The 19,849-nt window shown below is 42.8% G+C and overlaps 1 protein-coding gene across 1 annotated transcript in view; it reads right to left on the bottom strand.

The window, feature by feature from the left end:
- itgav (integrin, alpha V) overlaps positions 1–18,347 on the bottom strand; it is a 32,530-nt gene extending 14,183 nt beyond the window's left edge. Inside the window, exons 1-11 of the mRNA XM_037109214.1 lie at positions 17,890–18,347; positions 14,945–15,078; positions 9,494–9,585; positions 9,023–9,137; positions 8,032–8,093; positions 7,625–7,673; positions 4,745–4,867; positions 3,297–3,341; positions 2,197–2,240; positions 2,066–2,122; positions 1,153–1,205 (exon numbers count right to left, since the gene is read on the bottom strand). Of these exons, the coding sequence (XP_036965109.1) occupies positions 1,153–1,205; positions 2,066–2,122; positions 2,197–2,240; positions 3,297–3,341; positions 4,745–4,867; positions 7,625–7,673; positions 8,032–8,093; positions 9,023–9,137; positions 9,494–9,585; positions 14,945–15,078; positions 17,890–18,053 (938 nt within the window). The 5' untranslated portion in view covers positions 18,054–18,347. The remainder of the gene's footprint in view (positions 1–1,152; positions 1,206–2,065; positions 2,123–2,196; positions 2,241–3,296; positions 3,342–4,744; positions 4,868–7,624; positions 7,674–8,031; positions 8,094–9,022; positions 9,138–9,493; positions 9,586–14,944; positions 15,079–17,889) is intronic.
- Between the last annotated feature and the right edge of the window lie 1,502 nt (positions 18,348–19,849).

Here is a 19,849-nt window from a genome sequence, read left to right as displayed (position 1 = left end):
CTTGAGATGAATCACTAGCAGTGTTCACACTGCCGTTTGGATGCAGGGACCCTGCGCCAATTCCCTGCCTCCATCTTAGTGTGAATCTCTCAGAGGTGCCGAGTGTTGAAATTTTGCTCCGGCGCAAATCCACCTCTGGAGGTAGAATCAGGGGCGCATTATTGGCGAACCGAACCTGCTGCACGTATCGAGGTCTAATAACTACACAGGTCCTTCACTCCACTAATACAGAGAAATGTCCCACAAAGCAACGTTACAGGAACAAACAACAGTAACACAGTAATTGTAACTGTCTTTGGCAACTTATATAAGGAAAACAATACTGCAGTTATACGTGGAGAAGCGTCTGTCCTCCTGACTCTTGGTCACATTTCTGCCTGAAAGAAAGCGTCTGTCACCAGCAAAAAACTTTAATTCACTGGGTGTTTGTGATGAAAATAAATCACAGTGATGGTCAGCCCTCCAGACTGAGACTTCGGTGAACTTTCCCCCAGAAAACAGCCTCTGTCCCCGCGAGTGAGGGAGCCAGACAGCTTCCTGTTTACTGATGATTATGTAATAATGTAATTTAGGGTTAAACATGACTTTGTCACTTTCCAGGATGTTTGGTGGGTCAGGATCTCCATCACTACACATTATAACAGCATCCATATCATTATAAACTGTCAGCAGGTTCAGATTGACAGGAGGACACCAGGGAAACACCTTGAAAACACACAGATGTCATCACCATGACATGGACAGTCGTGCTTCTTTTGGAGCCGTGGCGCCGGCTTTCTGTGTGTATTACACGACGGTTCGTCTTTAAGACGGAGATGCTTCGCTCTGTGTGAATCACCATCGGCGGAGAATTGGCGAACCACGGCTGTGGGGTTATTGCAGCAACTATGTGAAAGGGGCTCATGAGTCACATGTCAGTAAACATGTCAGGTGTTTTATATTGTCTACAGTGTTAATGACAGTACAGATGTTACCACAGATGATCTCAGGGAATTTGGATGTTGTGTTCAGTCTGGTGTGACATCATCTCATTACCATCTGGATAAAACTCAAATGCAGAGACTAAATCTGTGTGTTAGGTGGTGAAACAGGTCAGTCAGTGTTCAGCAGCTTATCAGACTATTAACTGCTGAGTCAGACAAACAAACTCACCCGTCATTATTGACATCAGAGGCAGCAACTGAATGGCCGAAGTAGGCAGCCATCTACAACATGGAGAGGAGAGAGGAGGGTTCATTAAAGTGATCCAGATCCAGTGTTAATGAGTCAGCTTAACAACAGACACACTGGACTGAAATATCAACTGTCTGATGAAATGACTTCTGAACCACATCACTGACAGACATCAACAGAACCCTGTAGGCTTTACTATCTGTTCACTGAGCAGGAGGAAACTGAGGCACTGGAAGGATTCTCCAAACACTGAATTCTTCACAAAACAGAAAGAGACACACGTGTAAAGATTTTATTTACACATACATACATTTCATGAACTGTAATCAGAGTAACTGCTCTCAGGTTCGGCAACACCGCTATTCGTACATGTCGCTGTGTGTCGTCTCCTTAAACATCATATTTGATAAATTCAGTTTGTCCATCTTCATCAGAAGGAGCAACACCAACCCCACCTGATCACCCTCAGACACATTGTTACTGACTCACTATGACCTCTGACTTCCTTCAACAAACAGCAAAGAGGACATCTGTGGTCTGTGAGCTGCTGCTGAAGGAGGAGGGCTGTCTCATAGGACAAGCTGAGTAACAAAGAGAGAGAGACGGACTGAAGACAGAGAGGCGGACTGTTTGACGCTTCAGTGTTATTTTATGGGAACAGGTCTTTCTGGGCTGCAGGGCATCACGTGATGCTACACAGTTCAGCCTGACCCACTTCCTGTGGAGTTCATGAGGTGTGATGATGACAGCCTCTCTTTCTGTCCTGACTGTCCATCTCTACAGAGAAGACATTCATAATGTTCCTCATCCTGACTGTAGTCTGATGGTCACACGCTCTGATGAAACTTAAATCACAGCTCTTTATCCAATCAACCTCAGTGTTGAAGCTCACCTGAGTTCCTGTGAAGTTCACCATGGAGTCCATGTTGTGGCCGTTAAAGATGTTCACCTGAAACATCCAACAACACACACATTAGCATGTGTGTGCACACGGGTGTGCGTGTGTGTGTGTGTAACACTTACATAGCCCAATGCTTTCTGCCCTCGAGGAACTCCAGTAACATAATCTGTGGAAAGATGGACACATGTTTTAAACAACAATTTAAGCTTTAATCTTTCTGATGGTCAACTTATCAATGGACTAACTAATGGACTATGAAACACATCTCTATTGATCTAATGACAATAACATCCTATTCTGTGTGTAAATGTATTCATATATACAAAACTAAAGTTTTTAGGTTAGTACTAGTGTTGTATAAAGTTTCAAAGTGTGGTAGTGTTGTATATAGTTTCACAGTGTTGTATATAGTGTTGTATATATTGTTGTATATAGTTTCAGAGTGTTGTATATACTGTTGTATATAGTGTTGTTTATAGTTTCGTATATATAGTTTCAGAGTGTTATATATATTGTTGTATATAGTTTCAGAGTGTTGTATATATTGTTGTATATAGTTTCAGAGTGTTGTATATAGTTTCAGAGTTGTATATAGTTTCGTATATAGTTTCACAGTGTTGTATATAGTGTTGTATATAGTGTTGTATATAGTTTCACAGTGTTGTATATAGTGTTGTATATAGTGCTGTATATAGTTTCACAGTGTTGTATATAGTGTTGTATATAGTGCTGTATATAGTTTCACAGTGTTGTATATAGTGTTGTATATAGTTTCACAGTGTTGTATATAGTGTTGTATATAGTTTCACAGTGTTGTATATAGTGTTGTATATAGTGCTGTATATAGTTTCACAGTGTTGTATATAGTGCTGTATATAGTTTCACAGTGTTGTATATAGTGTTGTATATAGTTTCACAGTGTTGTATATAGTGTTGTATATAGTGTTGTATATAGTGCTGTATATAGTTTCACAGTGTTGTATATAGTGTTGTATATAGTGCTGTATATAGTTTCACAGTGTTGTATATAGTGTTGTATATAGTTTCACAGTGTTGTATATAGTGCTGTATATAGTTTCACAGTGTTGTATATAGTGCTGTATATAGTTTCACAGTGTTGTATATAGTGTTGTATATAGTGCTGTATATAGTTTCACAGTGTTGTATATAGTGCTGTATATAGTTTCACAGTGTTGTATACGGAGATGACTTCTGTTCTCACCTTCCACTCCATCATCGTTGAAGTCTCCGACTGTGACAGAGTATCCTAATCAACACACGCACACAGACACTCAGGTTAACACTCATCCACATGATGTAATACTAACTGTTGTTATCTGACTGAGACCATGTTACAGAACATGTCAGAGTCACAAACAATCCACAGTCCACATAGAGAATGACTTGAGGCACTAATGTTCATTTTAGTGTTTAAAATCACAAACATTTAAGTCGAACTGAAGTCTCTTCTGAAGGTTCATGTCAGCTCTGTTTATCATTCATAAATATATATTTAATTTTTGTTTGACTGTATGACTATGACAGCCTGTCGTCCCTCCTCTGTTTGTCATGTTTAAAGTTTGAGTTTGTCTCTCTCTATGATTTCAGGACTGAGTGTCACCTGCTGCTCAGACTGTAAAGAACCTGACATTCATGTGTGCTTTGTGGTTTAACAAAGAAAGCTTATTTGATCTTCTCAAGTATTTCTGAACAATTTTTTTTTTAATCAATAAAAATTAATATTAAACGGGTCTTTGAAATCATGCTGGTATTACTTCAGACAGTGTGATTTCAGTTGGTCTGTCAGCTCTGTGAATGTGTCTGTACTGAATCACATGTTCAGACAGAACCTTTAAAGAAGGCTAACTGGTCGGAACACTGATAAGATTTAAACTAAATAACAGAATGTTCAATAATATGAAATACAACATTAACAGTGAGTCTTCAAAGTAATCATCAGACAACACTGATGTGATTAAACTAAAGAAGCAGAGAGTCTGTGTGTGTGTGTGTGTGTGTGTGTGTGTGTGTGTCTGTGTGTGTGTGTGCGTATGTGTGTCTGTGGCCCCGTCCACAGGGGCGAAAACAATCTTTTTTTCTCCGTCTTCCTGGTCATGGTTTTAAGAATATTTGCGTCCACATGGATCCACTGAAAATACCGAAAATGCTGGCGCTTGACATTCACCAAAAACGGAGAAGAAGACACGGAGCATGCGCAGAAAGCTTTCGCTCTGTATACAAACAGACAGTAGAGGAGAAACCAAACATAACAAGACAACAATGGCGTGTACAGGGAGACCGAGGCAGAGGAGCAGAATATTTTGCCCTAGTAACCCTAATAGGCTCAATATCTACTGCAGTACGAGCACAAGCATGTTGTCCACCGCCATTGTTGTTGTTGTTGTGAGACGTCGCGGGGTTCAGAGGTCGAGGGTAGGGTGATTCCGTCATTGTTTTGGAAAGTATGCGGTTTCGCCGTCCACATGAAAATGGGAGGGTTGCGTTTTCGTATTTCTTCACCCTGAGAACTGTTTTCAAAAAAGTGCGTTTTCAGGCGCTGCATTTTCAGGATCCGTATGGACGGTCGGCCAAAACGATGCAATACGTGTGCATTTTCACAAAAGAGTGTTTTCGTATGGACGGCCCCTGTGTGTGTGTGTGTGTGCTCACCAAGGTAACTGTCGTCATACTGAGCGCTGGCAGACTTTGTGGCCTGCGTGTTTCCGTACGGCGTGATGAAGCCTCGGCCCCCACGGTCAAAGATCTCCGACACGTCATCTGAGATCAGCTGACCTGGAGACAGACAGAGAGAGGAGGAGAACATTAGAAAACAGAGGAGAGAGAACAACAACAGGAGGAGGAGAACAACAGGAGGAGAACAACAGGAGGAGAACAACAGGAGGAGGAGAACAACAGGAGGAGAACAACAGGAGGAGAACAACAGGAGGAGGAGAACAGGAGGAGAACAACAGGAGGAAAACAACAGGAGGAGGAGAACAGAGAGAGAGAACATGTGACTTTTGTCTACAGGCTTTTTTTAAAAAAAACACACAGGTTATAATTAAAGGAACCACACAGAGACACACTGAGAACACACTGTAATCACTTCCAGAGAGAGAGAGAGAGGGTGTGTGTGTGTGTGTGTGGGGCGGGGGGGGGTGACTCAACAGGAAACAATAATTAGACTAACACAGCCCTCACCACACACAGATCATGCAACTGAGTCGGTCTGTGACACACCCTCTGATGTCACACACACACACACACGCACACACACACACATTCATGGCAGATTATTCCAGACAGAGATAGGGCAGCTTTGTGGAACAGATGCACTCAGTGTGGCAGTCTGGGAAAGTCTCAGCACTACAGAAATATCATGATGTATTTCTGTCCTGGCCTCTGATCCTAACAGCATGCTGCGTCCACAATGACACAACGCACTGGGCTCATAATGATCCAGCAGAACCAAATCCAGCAGCTGTCAGTTCAGAGGACTCGTCAGTTTCTTTTCTGATGCCCCACATGGACATCTGATCACAGTTTGTTTAGAAGCAGATTCATTACAACTGGCTGCTTTGTTCAAGTCAAGTCAATGATCATGAGGAGCCAGGGAGGTCATTAAAGGAACAGTCTGACATGTTGTCTGTTTGAAAGTCAGAGAGGAAGACTGACTCACACCAGCGTCTGTACCCTCAAGATAAGCTGCAGCTTGCTTAGCTTAGCATAAAGACTGTAAAGAGGGGGAAACAGCTAGGTCAAAGGACATAAACCAGCTCCTCCAAGTCTCAGAAATGGAAGCTAGATGGAATGAAGCCAGTCGATGTTGTTTACACTGAGTCAGTTAACTCAAACATTTACAGTTATTACATATGTCACATCACAGTCACACAGTTATATTTAGACCTTAATCCAACATGGTTTACATTCACTGACAGTTTCCTTCCACTTCTCTGCCTCTCATGGTGTGTTTCACACTGTTGACTGCCACTAGGGATGTAACATTTACCGGTGTCACGGTAAACCACGGTAAAATTCCAGACGGTGAAGGTTACCTTTTAAGTTTTAATTACCATGGTAACCGCAGCGGTCAGTAACCACGGTGTGGAAAATTTGTGGCGCATGCACAGCATGCAACGTGCGCTAGTTATGTAGTGAAGAAGACATGGTGGAGGGAGGACTTGATAGTAGCGGTCCTCACGGCATTTTTCTGCCTTCAAAGAAACCAAATCTGAAGTCTGGGCATATTGCGGTTGTTATAAGAATACTCGGGGACAGCTGGGCGAGGATGGCAGCCCCATCTGCAGGAGCTGCAAGAAGAAAGTCGTTGCGAGGGGCGGCAACACATCCGGTTTACACGACCATCACCTTCAACTGTTCAGTGAATGCAAGGTAAGCTCATCTTAAGCTCGGGTGCATCATGTATGTGTATGTCCAGTTTTCTCTGTCTAATCTGCTGTTGTCACTAATGTAAACTGACCAGATGGTGGTATAACTGAACAAAGTTGATTTGTTATTTGGCTCGTTATCTGACGGTTAGGGTTATTAATTGCAGATTTCACTTTTTAAAGTCGAACTAATAATTCCCCAGATATTGATGCAGAGCTGCAGTGAGGAGGATCTGAGACAAACATGTACTGGGTGGACTGAGTTAGTGAACACAAACTGACTGAGATGACTGACTTTCATCTCAGCTCCGTTCACCTGAGCAGCATCTACCTGTGGCTCAGCAGCCATCTGACCAATCAGACTGACCGAGTCCACTGACAACAGACAGACAGACAGACAGCCAATATATATCCAGCCAGTTATATCAGAAATATATAATACTTGTGGATTATTTGTAGAATAGCCTGTATATAAAGAATAATATAAAATGGTGAATATGTGTCTAGATAGAAATAAGAGCCAAAATAGAGTATTCATAATTCATTTAACAACAATAATGCTTTTTGTTTTGATCTTGAAAATGATCCAACCTGTTCCTCACCAAAGTGATATGATCTAAACTGTGAGTTTTGTGATCTGTTACTTGCACCCTTAGTATTAAGTAACGATGACAGTAATAATTAATAATGACATTTTCTATTCCTTTTCTTCACAGAGAGGGTCTGCTGGCCAATCGAGTGCTGCTGCCACTGCATCTCATTCTACCACTGCAACGCAGACATGAAAGGACACGTTTCAAAAATAGGCTGCTTATGTGCCCTCATCACAAAAAGTCGATGACCTATTTTGCACAGTTCTGATACATTCTTTTATAATTATTTAATGTTGATTTTGCAATGTTTAGTTAGGGTTTTGGATTTGGACTGTTTTAATGTATAATAAATATATTTAAATATAAATCTTATTTCTTATAAATTTATCAGTGTTTTTTCAACATTTTGAAGACATTTAAAAAAATATCGTGGTATACCGAGATAATTTTGGTCACTATTACCGCAGTGTGAGATTTTCATACCGTTACATCCCTAACTGCCACCATGTGTCAGTCAGTGGAGCAGCCTGACACCAGACGGACTCAATAACAAAGATACAGAGACTGACCCTGCCAGTAGAAGCTGCCTGGTCCTCCCACCACCACTCTGTTGTTCTTCTGAAACACACAAACACAAACAGGACAACTCTGTTATTTCACTCCTTGTTCATATAGACAACAAGTTATTTGGTGTCTCAGTAGCTCAGTCGGTAGAGCGTGTGTCCCATGTACAGAGGCTTCTTCCTCGCTGCAGGGCCCAGGGTTCGAGTCAGACCTGCAGCTGCTTGCTGCATGTTATTCCCCCTCTCTCTCACACCCCATTTCCTGTTATCTCTTCAAGCTGTCTTATGAATAAATCCATCAAAGGCGAAAAAAAAAAAATACTCAAAAAGATACTCTCTGATGCGGGTTAACGGGAACACGTTTAGAACCAAAAGAACTGAATCAAACAGAAGAACCGGGGACAACTTCATACCTTGAGAAAGTCAGCACTGAATCCTGCCTGACAGAATCCCTGTCCCTCAGGTGAGTTTGCATCTGGACACACAAACAACACACCAACGTTAGATCAATTATCACAAGAAATTATAATAATGAACATTCTGTCAGAGCTTCAAAATATATATAGACAGTCACAGTGTCAAATATACAATATAATGATTAAACATTCTACTTTACACAGAGGTAAATTCTGTGTGGTGATCTGTTTGTATGAGAAAACATATTGTTTATCACAGCTCCAGGTCCAAAAGGAAGCTAACATGTTGCCACAACATCACAAACCAAGGAGGGGTAGCTTGTTAGCTTGTTCTTAGCTTGTTTATTTGTATTTCATGGAATAACTGTAGTATTTCATGCAGTAACTGTAGTATTTCCTGTTCTAACTGTAGTATTTCATGCAGTAACTTTAGTATTTCCTGTTCTAACTGTAGTATTTCATGCAGTAACTGTAGTATTTCCTGTCTAACTGTAGTATTTCCTGTTCTAACTGTAGTATTTCATGCAGTAACTGTAGTATTTCCTGTCTAAATGTAGTATTTCATGTTCTAACTGTAGTATTTCATGCAGTAACTGTAGTATTTCCTGTCTAACTGTAGTATTTCATGCAGTAACTGTAGTATTTCCTGTCTAACTGTAGTATTTCATGCAGTAACTGTAGTATTTCCTGTTCTAACTGTAGTATTTCATGCAGTAACTTTAGTATTTCCTGTTCTAACTGTAGTATTTCATGCAGTAACTGTAGTATTTCCTGTCTAACTGTAGTATTTCCTGTTCTAACTGTAGTATTTCATGCAGTAACTGTAGTATTTCCTGTCTAAATGTAGTATTTCATGTTCTAACTGTAGTATTTCATGCAGTAACTGTAGTATTTCCTGTCTAACTGTAGTATTTCATGCAGTAACTGTAGTATTTCCTGTCTAACTGTAGTATTTCATGCAGTTACTGTCGAGACGTGAGGTACTGACTGGATCTGCAGGGCGAGTACTCGACCACCGTCCCTCCTTTCATGAGGAAACAGGTTCCGACAGGTTCTCTCTCTGACACACCGAATGTTGACCACTGGTACAGAGGAGCACATGCCTGACACACACACACACACACACACACACACACACACACACACACACACACACACACACACACACACACACACACACACACACACACACACACACACACACACACACACACACACACACACACACACAAATAAATAATAATATAAAATATAAAAACCAGAGGAATTAAACTCAAATGACAAACATGCAGTGCATAATACACAAAGTACCTACAACCCTTGTTGTACTGATACTACAGTAGTGTGAGGTGGAGTGACTCATCAGTATCATAAGGTACATGTAAGAGTAATGTATGCTACAGTATCATACATAATACACAGTACAGTGTCACTGTGTGTGTGTGTGTGTGTGTGTTACCAGGATGTGTTCTCCATCAGATCTGACTGAAGCACCGAACCACTGTTTGGATTTAAACTCCATCTGAGCTCCTGCATCATTCACCCTGTCACCTGCAGACACACACACACAAACACACATTAATTCAGAGGCTGTGCTCTCAGGACAAAGTAACACTGCAGCCATCAGCAGGAGATGAATGACAGTCTGCTCTGCTCTGACAGGAATCGTTGGGATCTTCCCTTCAGGTTGGGAAACTCCAGCCTGATGAAACATGTTGGGTGTTGAGTTTAAATCCTGTCCTGTTCATGTGTGACTGAGACAGACTCACAGCTCTGTACCATCACACACTACAGAGATGGATCAGATGTTTTATCTCCTTTATATAATCATGTTTGTCATGATGCCACACAGACACGATGCCAAATGTTTGTGCCAGCCGGTCACCATTTTAACTGTAACCATAACAACAGACTTTTTGTCTCCTTGTCTCTGGAGGAGGCGTTGCTAACAGGCTAACAGCTACAACAAACACATCCACACACTGACTAAGATAAACCAGACTAATGATGAAAACTGAATGACAGCCTCATCTTTAAACTGTTTCAGTTGAACCCCTTGAGTCCATCTTCATGGTGCATGTGTTCTATACGGATATTTACTACAAGAACACTAGAGTTTGTCTCTTGTTAACTTCACAGTCTCTGATCAGCTGATGTCATCGTTTACTGACACAGAGCAGCAGTTTTCAGACTGACACTCTGAGGAGGACGTCTGGTGGAGAGAAACAGTTTTTGTCTGGACGGAAGATTAAAACACTCAGATTTTATCACCTAACAGACACAAACAGAACATGAATGAAGCTCTGATTAGAACATCAGAGTCCTTGTCCTGAGTCTTTGCTCTACACTTCCTGATCCCAGAAAGTAGTAGTACTCGACCACCGTCCCTCCTTTCATGAGGAAACAGGTTCCGACAGGTTCTCTCTCTGACACACCGAATGTTGACCACTGGTACAGAGGAGCACATGCCTGACACACACACACACACACACACACACACACACACACACACACACACAAATTCCAGTTAATTCTGGTGGTCCAGTAAAGCCTTAGTCCAGCAATCACAGAGTTCACAACAACAAAGACTCTATTGTGGGAGAACCCTCTCTCTCTGACACACACACACAATATAACCAGGTCATGCAGGGATCAACATGAGAGAGCAGGTCTGTTGGTGTCAGTCAGTATGTTGCTCAGAGGCACTGAGAGCTGATTGGTTGCTAAGTGTTGTGATGTCACGCTGTAAACATCCTGTCTAAACAGGCCAACTGCAGCAGGCCTGCTGAGGCTGTGAGGCCGAGTCACCTTTTATGGTCAGAACAGGACCAGCGGCTGAAGGTTTGGAGCTGAATGATCCAATGATGTATGAGAACTGATCTGGTCTCAGAGTTGTCCACCAGAACAGAGCTGGTCATCCAAACCCAGGTCCAACTCAGAACCAGTTAAAACTTAAGATCCCAAATGAATCACTACAGAACTGTAACATTGGTTCTGGACTGACTTTCCTCACACTGGTGTCAAAACACTGATCTGTCTGAGCTGAACACATCCTTCAGTCTGCTCATTACTACATGTGACATATTAAATCAGTGGAGAATTATGGTCAGTTAACACACACTCAGTTATTTCATTGTCAAACTGTGTCTCTGACTAACAGCCAAACAACAATTAAGTGAATTCTACAAAGCCCAGAACTCAGAACAAAACCAAACCAGCCTAAATAAAGAACTGAACATCACGATGCCCGTCCCTCTGTGGTGTACATACAACTGTAGTGTCTTTATATTGTCCACTTTCATCCTGACAAACAGTTTCAACACACAGGAACATGTTTACATCGTGTTACTCAGTGTCGATCACTGTCAGAGATCAACAAACACAATTCACTCTGTCATTACTTCATCATCCATCAGAGGAAACAGTCCTTTTCCTGTTGATCACAGTGTAATTTCATCTGCGCTACAACTTTATGAGGAACATTAATATCAGTCCACTCTCAGGAGTGAAGCAGTGTTTCTGAACTGAGGCCATGTGTGTGTTTGTTGTTGTCAGACGATCCCACAGAATACTAACCAGGATCTATACACGCACACTCACACAAACACACACACATAAACACACACCAGTTTAAATGTTTGTGGCCTTTAAGGGTTAAAGTTTTCATCATCATCATCATCATCATCATCGTCAGTCAACAATCAGTTGTTGCTACATGAACTGAGGGGGCAGTGACGGTCCGTCTTATTATTGTGTGTATAGATCATCTGTTTCTCTGCTTCCAGCTCGGGTTGAGCTTTTAACTGACACTTTTCTGAAAATCATTATGCACACAGGAGCAAACACCTGACCTCTGCTCTTTGACTTGTCCTCTGTATGAATCATCTGATGGTGCAGTTGAACAGTCCTGTGTGTTGTTGAGTGAAGTCATCACAGGTTCAGACACACTGAAGAGTTTCAACAGAGGATCAGACTCTTTAATCAGAGTTTAATCTTTGTCATGAGGCAATACTGTCCACACCCAGTGTGACTGATAGCACAGCAGCCAGGCTCCCTTAACAAATGCTGTATTTATCAGAGATGTTGAGTGAGAGAAACTGAAGTTGTTTGTCTCCTTGTAAAAAGTGTCAGTTTGTGGCAGCATGTCTGTACCAGCCTGTCTGCTTCTGTGTCTAAAGTGCTAAAGTCTTACCTGCCAACATTGATCAGCTGTTTGAACACACTGTTTACACTGATTTCACCATTTACACTCCATTTATGAAAGAAGAAACATGTTATTGATCTAAACATGTCACATGTTACAAAGACACTAAACAGGAACAATAAAGGCGACTTCTTTGTCCCCGTGGAGAAAGTCCCCAGACTCCCTTAACAAATGTGTCAGTTTAGTGAATTGTTGAGTTGGAGACACTTTATAAACTCTGTGAAACTCTGTCTCTGACTCATTCTGCATCATTTGGACCTTCTTGTTCATTCAGCAAATGTTCTATATGAACTTCTTTCTGTCTTTGAGTAGAAACATGGAGTCTGTTTGTCTCAGAGATGGACGAGTTTGTTCATACAGAGCAGGAAGTGACATCACTTCACAGGTAACTGCCGCTGCTGATAGTAGGTGTGAACTGACAGATGTAGGTGACAGCGGGTGTGAACAGGGTCACAGTGTGAAATACAGTTGTAGTGCTGCTGTAATAACTCTGGAAGAGATTCCTGGATGTGTATGTGCTGCTGTACTCAACACTTTCTGACAGATAAAATCTGAACTCATTAATGTTTCTGTATTAATGTCTGTAGATCTTCTACTATTTGAACTCTGCTGTTTCTTGAGTTCTGACTCAGCGAGGAGCAATGTGAGGAGTTCAGCTCCTCTCTCAGTCCCTGGACGAGTCCACACACCTCCTGTTTCATCACACATTCCTGATCATGTCCTGACAGGAGATCAGTGCAGCAGCTCCACTGTGACCATCAGAAACACAACAGTGAGAGAGCTGACGACACTGATCAGTTTCTGCTGCTCTACCAAACACCTCGTAAAGTGTGAACATGTGATCAATCCTCACATTCAATAATATTCTCATTTACTAATGTTTGATTTAAATTACATCTAGATATAGTAGATCAAACACTGTAATCTGTAATCCAGTTACAGTCTGTAATCAGCTGTGACTAATATCAGCCTCTCTCTCTGTCTCCACCTGCGTTTGACCAGTTATTGATGAAAACACACCAGCAGTATGAAGATCAACAGTAAAGTCAAACAGGAAGTGTTCATAATGAGGAGCAGCCACAGTTCATACCTCTACTGACAAGTAATCAGATTACATTATTACAAATGACAGCTAGTGTTTGCTTTTGAGGAGCTGAGTTCTAAAAAAATCAGATTATAGATTATGGATCAGTGTTAAAGGAGTACGCCACCCCCAGGTGAAATTGAGTCACTCCCCGCAGTCCCTAGAGTTGGATGAGTGAGCCAAAGCGTTTTTTAGCCGACCCAGCCATTGTCCTAATCTAGAAACGCCGCGGTTAGCTTTATCTTAGCGTAGTCGCTGTAATCCGGAGTGTCCAGCTAGCATGTCGTTGCAAAAGTGAATCAAATAACTCAAGATTTTTTGTAATTATCTCTCGTGACCTATACATTCATATCGAGTACACATATAAATGCAAATTAACACGAAGGGATTTACTAGACCAATTTATATCTGGAACCATTTGTGGCCACAGCAAAGGCAAAGCACTGCTACCACGCGCAAAGACACCACTCAGCACCTGAAAAGCCTCAACTTCCGTCAATACACCAGCATGGCTACTAAGTTCTCTGCCTCTAGGCTGACACTGACAGGTGTGCTTTCTCAAGTCCGATGAATATGGAAGATTACACGACAGACGAAGATGATGACTTTGACTACCAAGATCCGAGACCCTACCTGTTCGAACCTGAGTTACTAACGTGAAGTTTCAGTGATAACGTTAGCAATGTATAAACCAAGGAAGGGTAAAAATTATAACGTTACCTACAGGCATGGATGATGAACTCTGTTCTGCCTCTGTACTGAAAATGGATGGGACGGCCGTATCCTTCAGATGTAGCAGCATCTTTCTCGTAGCATACTGCATTTTCTCTTTGTAGTCCTCCGGTTTAAAATGCTCATCGCAAACACGATATTGATTGATTTTATCCACTGGTGTTGTTGCAGGAATGCCGAGGACAGCAAGCTAAAGATTTCTTCGTTCCACTGGTTTTGGAATTCTGTGAAACATTATGTTCGTGTATGTCCTCTGCTTGTTATCGCAGCCCTTCACACAGCAAATAACCATTTTTCCTCAGTAGATGTGAAACTAACTTCAAACTACTAACGTAACAACCTTACTGCAACAACTTCTTCTCTTACTGCAACTACATGCAGGTAACACTGGAAGTTGTGGTGCTGTGTGCTGTCAGTGTATTGACGGAAGTTGAGGGTTTTCGGGTGCTGGTCTCAGGTTTCAGGTCTTTGCGCGTGGTAGCAGTGCTTTGCCTGTGTTGTGGCCGCAAATAGTTCCAGATATAAATTGGTCTAGTAAATCCCTTCGTGTTAATTTGCATTTATATGTGTACTCGATATGAATGTATAGGTCAAGAGAAATAATTACAAAAAATCTTGAGTTATTTGATTCACTTTTGCAATGACATGCTAGCTGGACACTCCGGATTACAGCGACTACGCTAAACTAAAGCTAACCGCGGCGTTTCTAGATTAGGACAATGGCTGGGTCGGCTAAAAAACACTTTGGCTCACTCATCCAACTCTAGGGACTGCGGGGAGTGACTCAATTTCACCTGGGGGTGGCGTACTCCTTTAATATCCAGTTCAGGTTCATAAATCTTGTATCAAACTCTGTGTGGTGATCATCTGTTGTTGCAACATTTAAATACCTGAGCTGTCAAACTGCAGCTGCTGACAGGATGAGGACCTACTCCAGGGACAACTATACACCGCTCCTCTCTCCACCACACCTCCACCTGACGACGACGAGTTCGCCCGAGGAGCTCCAACCAGAACGTCTGACCTGAGGGGGGAAGAGAGGAGAGGAGGAGAGAGGAGAGGAGGGGAGAGGAGAGGAGGAGAGGAGGAGAGAGGAGAGGAGGAGGAGAGGAGAGGAGAGGAGGGGAGAGGAGGAGAGGAGGAGTGAGGAGGAGAGGAGAGGAGAGGAGGAGAGAGGAGGAGAGGAGAGGAGGGGAGAGGAGGAGAGGAGGAGAGGAGAGGAGAGGAGGAGAGGAGGAGAGAGGAGGAGAGGAGAGGAGGGGAGAGGAGGAGAGGAGGAGTGAGGAGGAGAGGAGAGGAGAGGAGGAGAGGAGAGGAGGAGAGGAGGAGAGAGGAGGAGAGGAGAGGAGAGGAGAGAGGAGGAGAGGAGAGGAGAGAGGAGAGAGGAGAGAGGAGGAGAGGAGAGGAGGAGAGGAGGAGAGGAGAGGAGAGGAGGAGAGGAGGAGAGAGGAGGAGAGGAGAGAGGAGGAGAGGAGAGGAGAGGAGGGGAGAGGAGGGGAGAGGAGGAGAGAGGAGGAGAGGAGGAGAGGATGAATGTTAGTCAGGCTGCTGATGGCCGAGATATTCCCTCCTGAGTTGTGTTAACTGTTACATGGTAAGCACAATAAAGTGAGGGGAGTAGTAAGGCTTTCAAAGACTGTGTGGGACTCCCACATTATGTAAAGACACTCCCACATTAGATAAGGACACTCACATATTATATGAAGGACACTCCCACACACAATTTAAAAGCCTGCAGCTTTTAAATATGTATAAGTGAAGATGCTTCAACTGAAACAAGTCCAGTTGACTATGATGTTTAACAATCTAGAGGTACCAGGACCTAGATGACTGAGAACCTTCATCAGCAGTAAAGTGTTGTGTCCCGTCAGAGTTGCCGTAGAGCAGCAACTGCTGTGTTTGATGGAGAGACAAAGACAGAGGCTTTTTGCTGCTCTGCACCAACGTTACGTCTCCATTAAGGGTGTCACAATTTCAAAATTAAGTCACAATCTCGAACTTTGAATTAAAAAATGGGATTGTCGACGCTGCCACGCCACCATGTCACGTCTGGTCGGCTTGCCAAGCGGAAAAAAAAACAAAAAACACAGTAACTTAAGTGTTTAAGTGCTGCGAGTCAACTTCCTCTAACTTAGCTACTAGCTAAGCCAGTAGCTATTAGCTACGCCCAGTCAAACGACAGCATGGTGTTACACAGTTCAGCTCCTGGACCGTGGTCGGGCAGCACAGGGGAGATGATTCCTCCAGGGCCGAAGTTTGTGTTTACCTTCAGGGTGAAACACTTTCACGTGTTCAGCTGGTCTGGAAATAATACCAGGGTACACTTTGTTGCTGTCAGTACTCCTGCTACTCATTTCGCTTCTCCTTCCTCTCCCATTCATTCACTGTCTGCACAAACATGGATATTATTTTGCATAAAAGTCTAGTCTAAAAATGGCACAGCAACCTGTGCTTTAAAAAAAATAAATGTAAAAATCGAGAATCGAATCGAACCGTGACCTTCGAATCGAAAATGTAATCGAATTGAGGATTTGGAGAATAGTGACAGCCCTAGTCTCCATGTTTATTATTTTCTTATCTGACCGGGTGAGTCACGTGAACCTACGACACCTGGTTACCTTGGTGACAGCCGTGTCTCTTCAGGACAGCTAGTTGGCTAACTTTGTTTTAGCCTGTGAGCTTTGAACACTGGATGGATGTGAGTGAGTTGTGTGTGCAGCAGAGTGTTGTTTTGACTTTATCATTCATGTCTGTGTGTGAAGGATGTTTTAGTGTGTCAGAGTCACTGATCAATGACACTGAGTCACACTGTGATTGATCCATGGAGCTGCTGCTCAGACTGTCAGGACATTACAGTGGAACATCAGCCTCAGTACTGTCAGATGACCGTGTGTTTTAAAATATAACTATAACGCACTTTGGTGTCTGGTGAAATAAAAACAGGAAGTGAAACGGCTCACAGCTGTTTGAACTGTGCACACCATCAACATGGTGTATGAAATCAAATATTATAAAGTTGTGTCTGTTGTGTTACACTGCAGGATGTCTCGTCATTGGCAGCCTTGGCTCAGGGGTAGAGACAGCATCTTTACCCTGCCGTTAAAAACAATACTTTTTCACGTTTTATCGCGGTACTTGCTGAACAGCGGGTCTGTCTGTGCAGCTTCTCTCTGCTTCCTCACCGCCTGCAGCCAGAGTGGGCGTGGCTTCACGGTGACGGACAGTCAGCGCAGAGCGAGACAGACGTGTTGGCTCCCTCGGTCATTACCGATTGGAAGCATCGTTTACAGACGGGCCTTGTGGTGTCCGTGGACTTGCCCTTATACTGTCGGCAACATTAGTGAAATATTTCCATATTTCGCTCCGTGCTTCTGCGTTTTCAACACGCCTCGGACGGTCGGCAGGAGCACTCATGCCACTTTCAGCTGACAGACATGCGGACTTGTTCAGAGTTCAAAGAGCTGCAGGTTAGCGACAGATAACATAATGGATGGAAGTCAAGCGAGGTTCTTTTTTGTGACCAGTGAACTTTTTTCACCATCAGAGTTGCGGAGGCAGTCAGGGGTGAAGCCAACTGTTTAACAGTCTGATGTGGTTCCACACTTCTCTGTATGCAAACGCAACGTTCACACTGGTAACATGAACTTTACCATAACACGCGCTGGTGTTCACAAGTGTGCTGATCAACAACACCACTTATAAATTATCTATTTCACAGACAGACAGACAGACACACACACACACACACACACACACACACACACGTCGTGGTGTCAGTTCAGACAGTAGCTCTGTATCTTCATCTTCATCATCATCATCATCGTCGTCGTCTTACTTTTGGTTGTTGGACGGTTTGAAGAAGTCCACAGAGAAGCCGAAGTAGCTGCCCTGCGGTCCGGAGTAGACGGACGGAGAATCCACGTCCAGATTAAAGGCTCCGCAGTGCTGAACCAGCACCAGGACGACCCAGAGCCCGACAGCTGCCCGTCCTCCTACCATGGCTGCCGGGGTGCTGCTCCGCGGGTTAGCCGCTGGAAACACGGAGGAAGAGGACGAGGATGAAGGCGCAGAGATGGAGGAGCTAACTGATGTTAGCACTGGCCCGGCGTCGGTCCACTGGTCCGGTGTCGGTCCAGCGTCAACGCGACGACACCTCAGCACCACGATAACAGCCCTCCTGATGGACGACGGCGGGACTTCCGGTCTGTACAGAGCCGTTAAAGAACCGTCCGAACTGGAGCAGCGTCAGCTCGTCTAACCGCTGTGAGCGAACAGAAACACGGATACACAGCCGGGGAGAGGCCGTGCTGTGTGTGTGTGTGTGTGTGTGTGTGTGTGTGTGTGTGTGTGTGCGCGCGCCACCGCAGGATCGCAACGTTACATCCGGTTTATACCTTTCAGAAGAAAAGCACCCAAGGCATTGTGCTGGTGTTGTAAAATACCCATCAGTACTCGAGTAAAAGTAAAGATACTGCGGTACAGTAGTTCCGGTTTGAATGGTACTAGTAGAACTCTTAAAGTATCTGATAAAAAGTGTCCAAAGTAGGGATGTCGTGACATCACAATACTCACGATAACACGTGATGATCTGATGGGAACGCTCCAGAGATGACGTCACAGACTCGGTTTCCTCCTCAGGACACTGTGACGTCACTTATTCACCAACACGCACAAACACTCAGTGAACTCACTTACAGACACTTTGGATTCAGAGCATCTTTAAACAAGTATTTTGATATTTCCACAATAATCATGTAGTTAAAATCTGATTATTGTGACAACCCTAATCCAAGTATCTGTATCTGATACATATATTTATACATATAAATAAACTTTATACTATGAGTCAGCTGATCGTCACAATCATGGCTATGATGGCTCTGATGCAGCATGTATTATATGAAGTAACTAGTCATCACATTAATGTAGTGGAGTAAACAGTACAGTATTTGTCTCCAGAATGTACTAAAGTAACAGAAAGTGGAAATACTCAGTGAAAGCACAAGTACCTCAAAACTGTATTTACTGTAAATTACAGTATTTTAATTAGACAAAATAAAATGTGACCTGTTTATTTACCACTTTAGAGGATTCTGCTGAATTATTTAAGGATCAAAACATATTTGTTTATCTCATTAGTTCCTTATTAAATACTAAATACTCTCTTATTGATACTGAAATCAGCCCGTAAATAACACAAATGTATAACTTTTTATCACTAGACAACAAACTGAGAAGCTACAGAGGACGTCATGTCAGTCATGTACTACCACAGCTTTACATTCACTAAGCTGAACAGTTAAACATTTACATTTAGGGCATTTAACAGACGCTTTTGTCCAAAGCAGTTTGATCACTGTTGATAGAGTAAAAAAGAAAAACTATAACAATGATTTACAGACACATTAAGACTCTATTTCTGATTAAACAAGATGCAAATGTGACATATGTTATTTATTGTTTGAAAATATAAAATAACACAATGTTATCATAACAGACAAATGGTAATATAATGTTTTAATCAAACAGAGTGTGGACAGATGTGATTTGTGGCCACCATGTTTGTTTGGATCTCAACATGAATGTGATGTTGAAGACAGAAAACACGAAAATCTGCCTTCATGATTAATATACAGAAGTCAGTTAATCCAATACAGAACTAGATTGCTTTTATTCTGGAGCCCAGTCTCTGTGTCTTCCGGTCTGTCTGCAGTCAACCGGTTCAACTTGAGGCAGCAGAGTCATGACGCACAACAGGAAGTTCATTCCTCAGCAGATTGAAGCAGAACACACTT

The sequence above is a fragment of the Acanthopagrus latus genome, chromosome 9, assembly GCF_904848185.1.
Source record: "Acanthopagrus latus isolate v.2019 chromosome 9, fAcaLat1.1, whole genome shotgun sequence".
Lineage (NCBI taxonomy): Eukaryota > Metazoa > Chordata > Actinopteri > Spariformes > Sparidae > Acanthopagrus > Acanthopagrus latus.
Note: the sequence above shows the minus strand (reverse complement) of the source record. Positions and strands in the feature narration are given on the sequence as shown.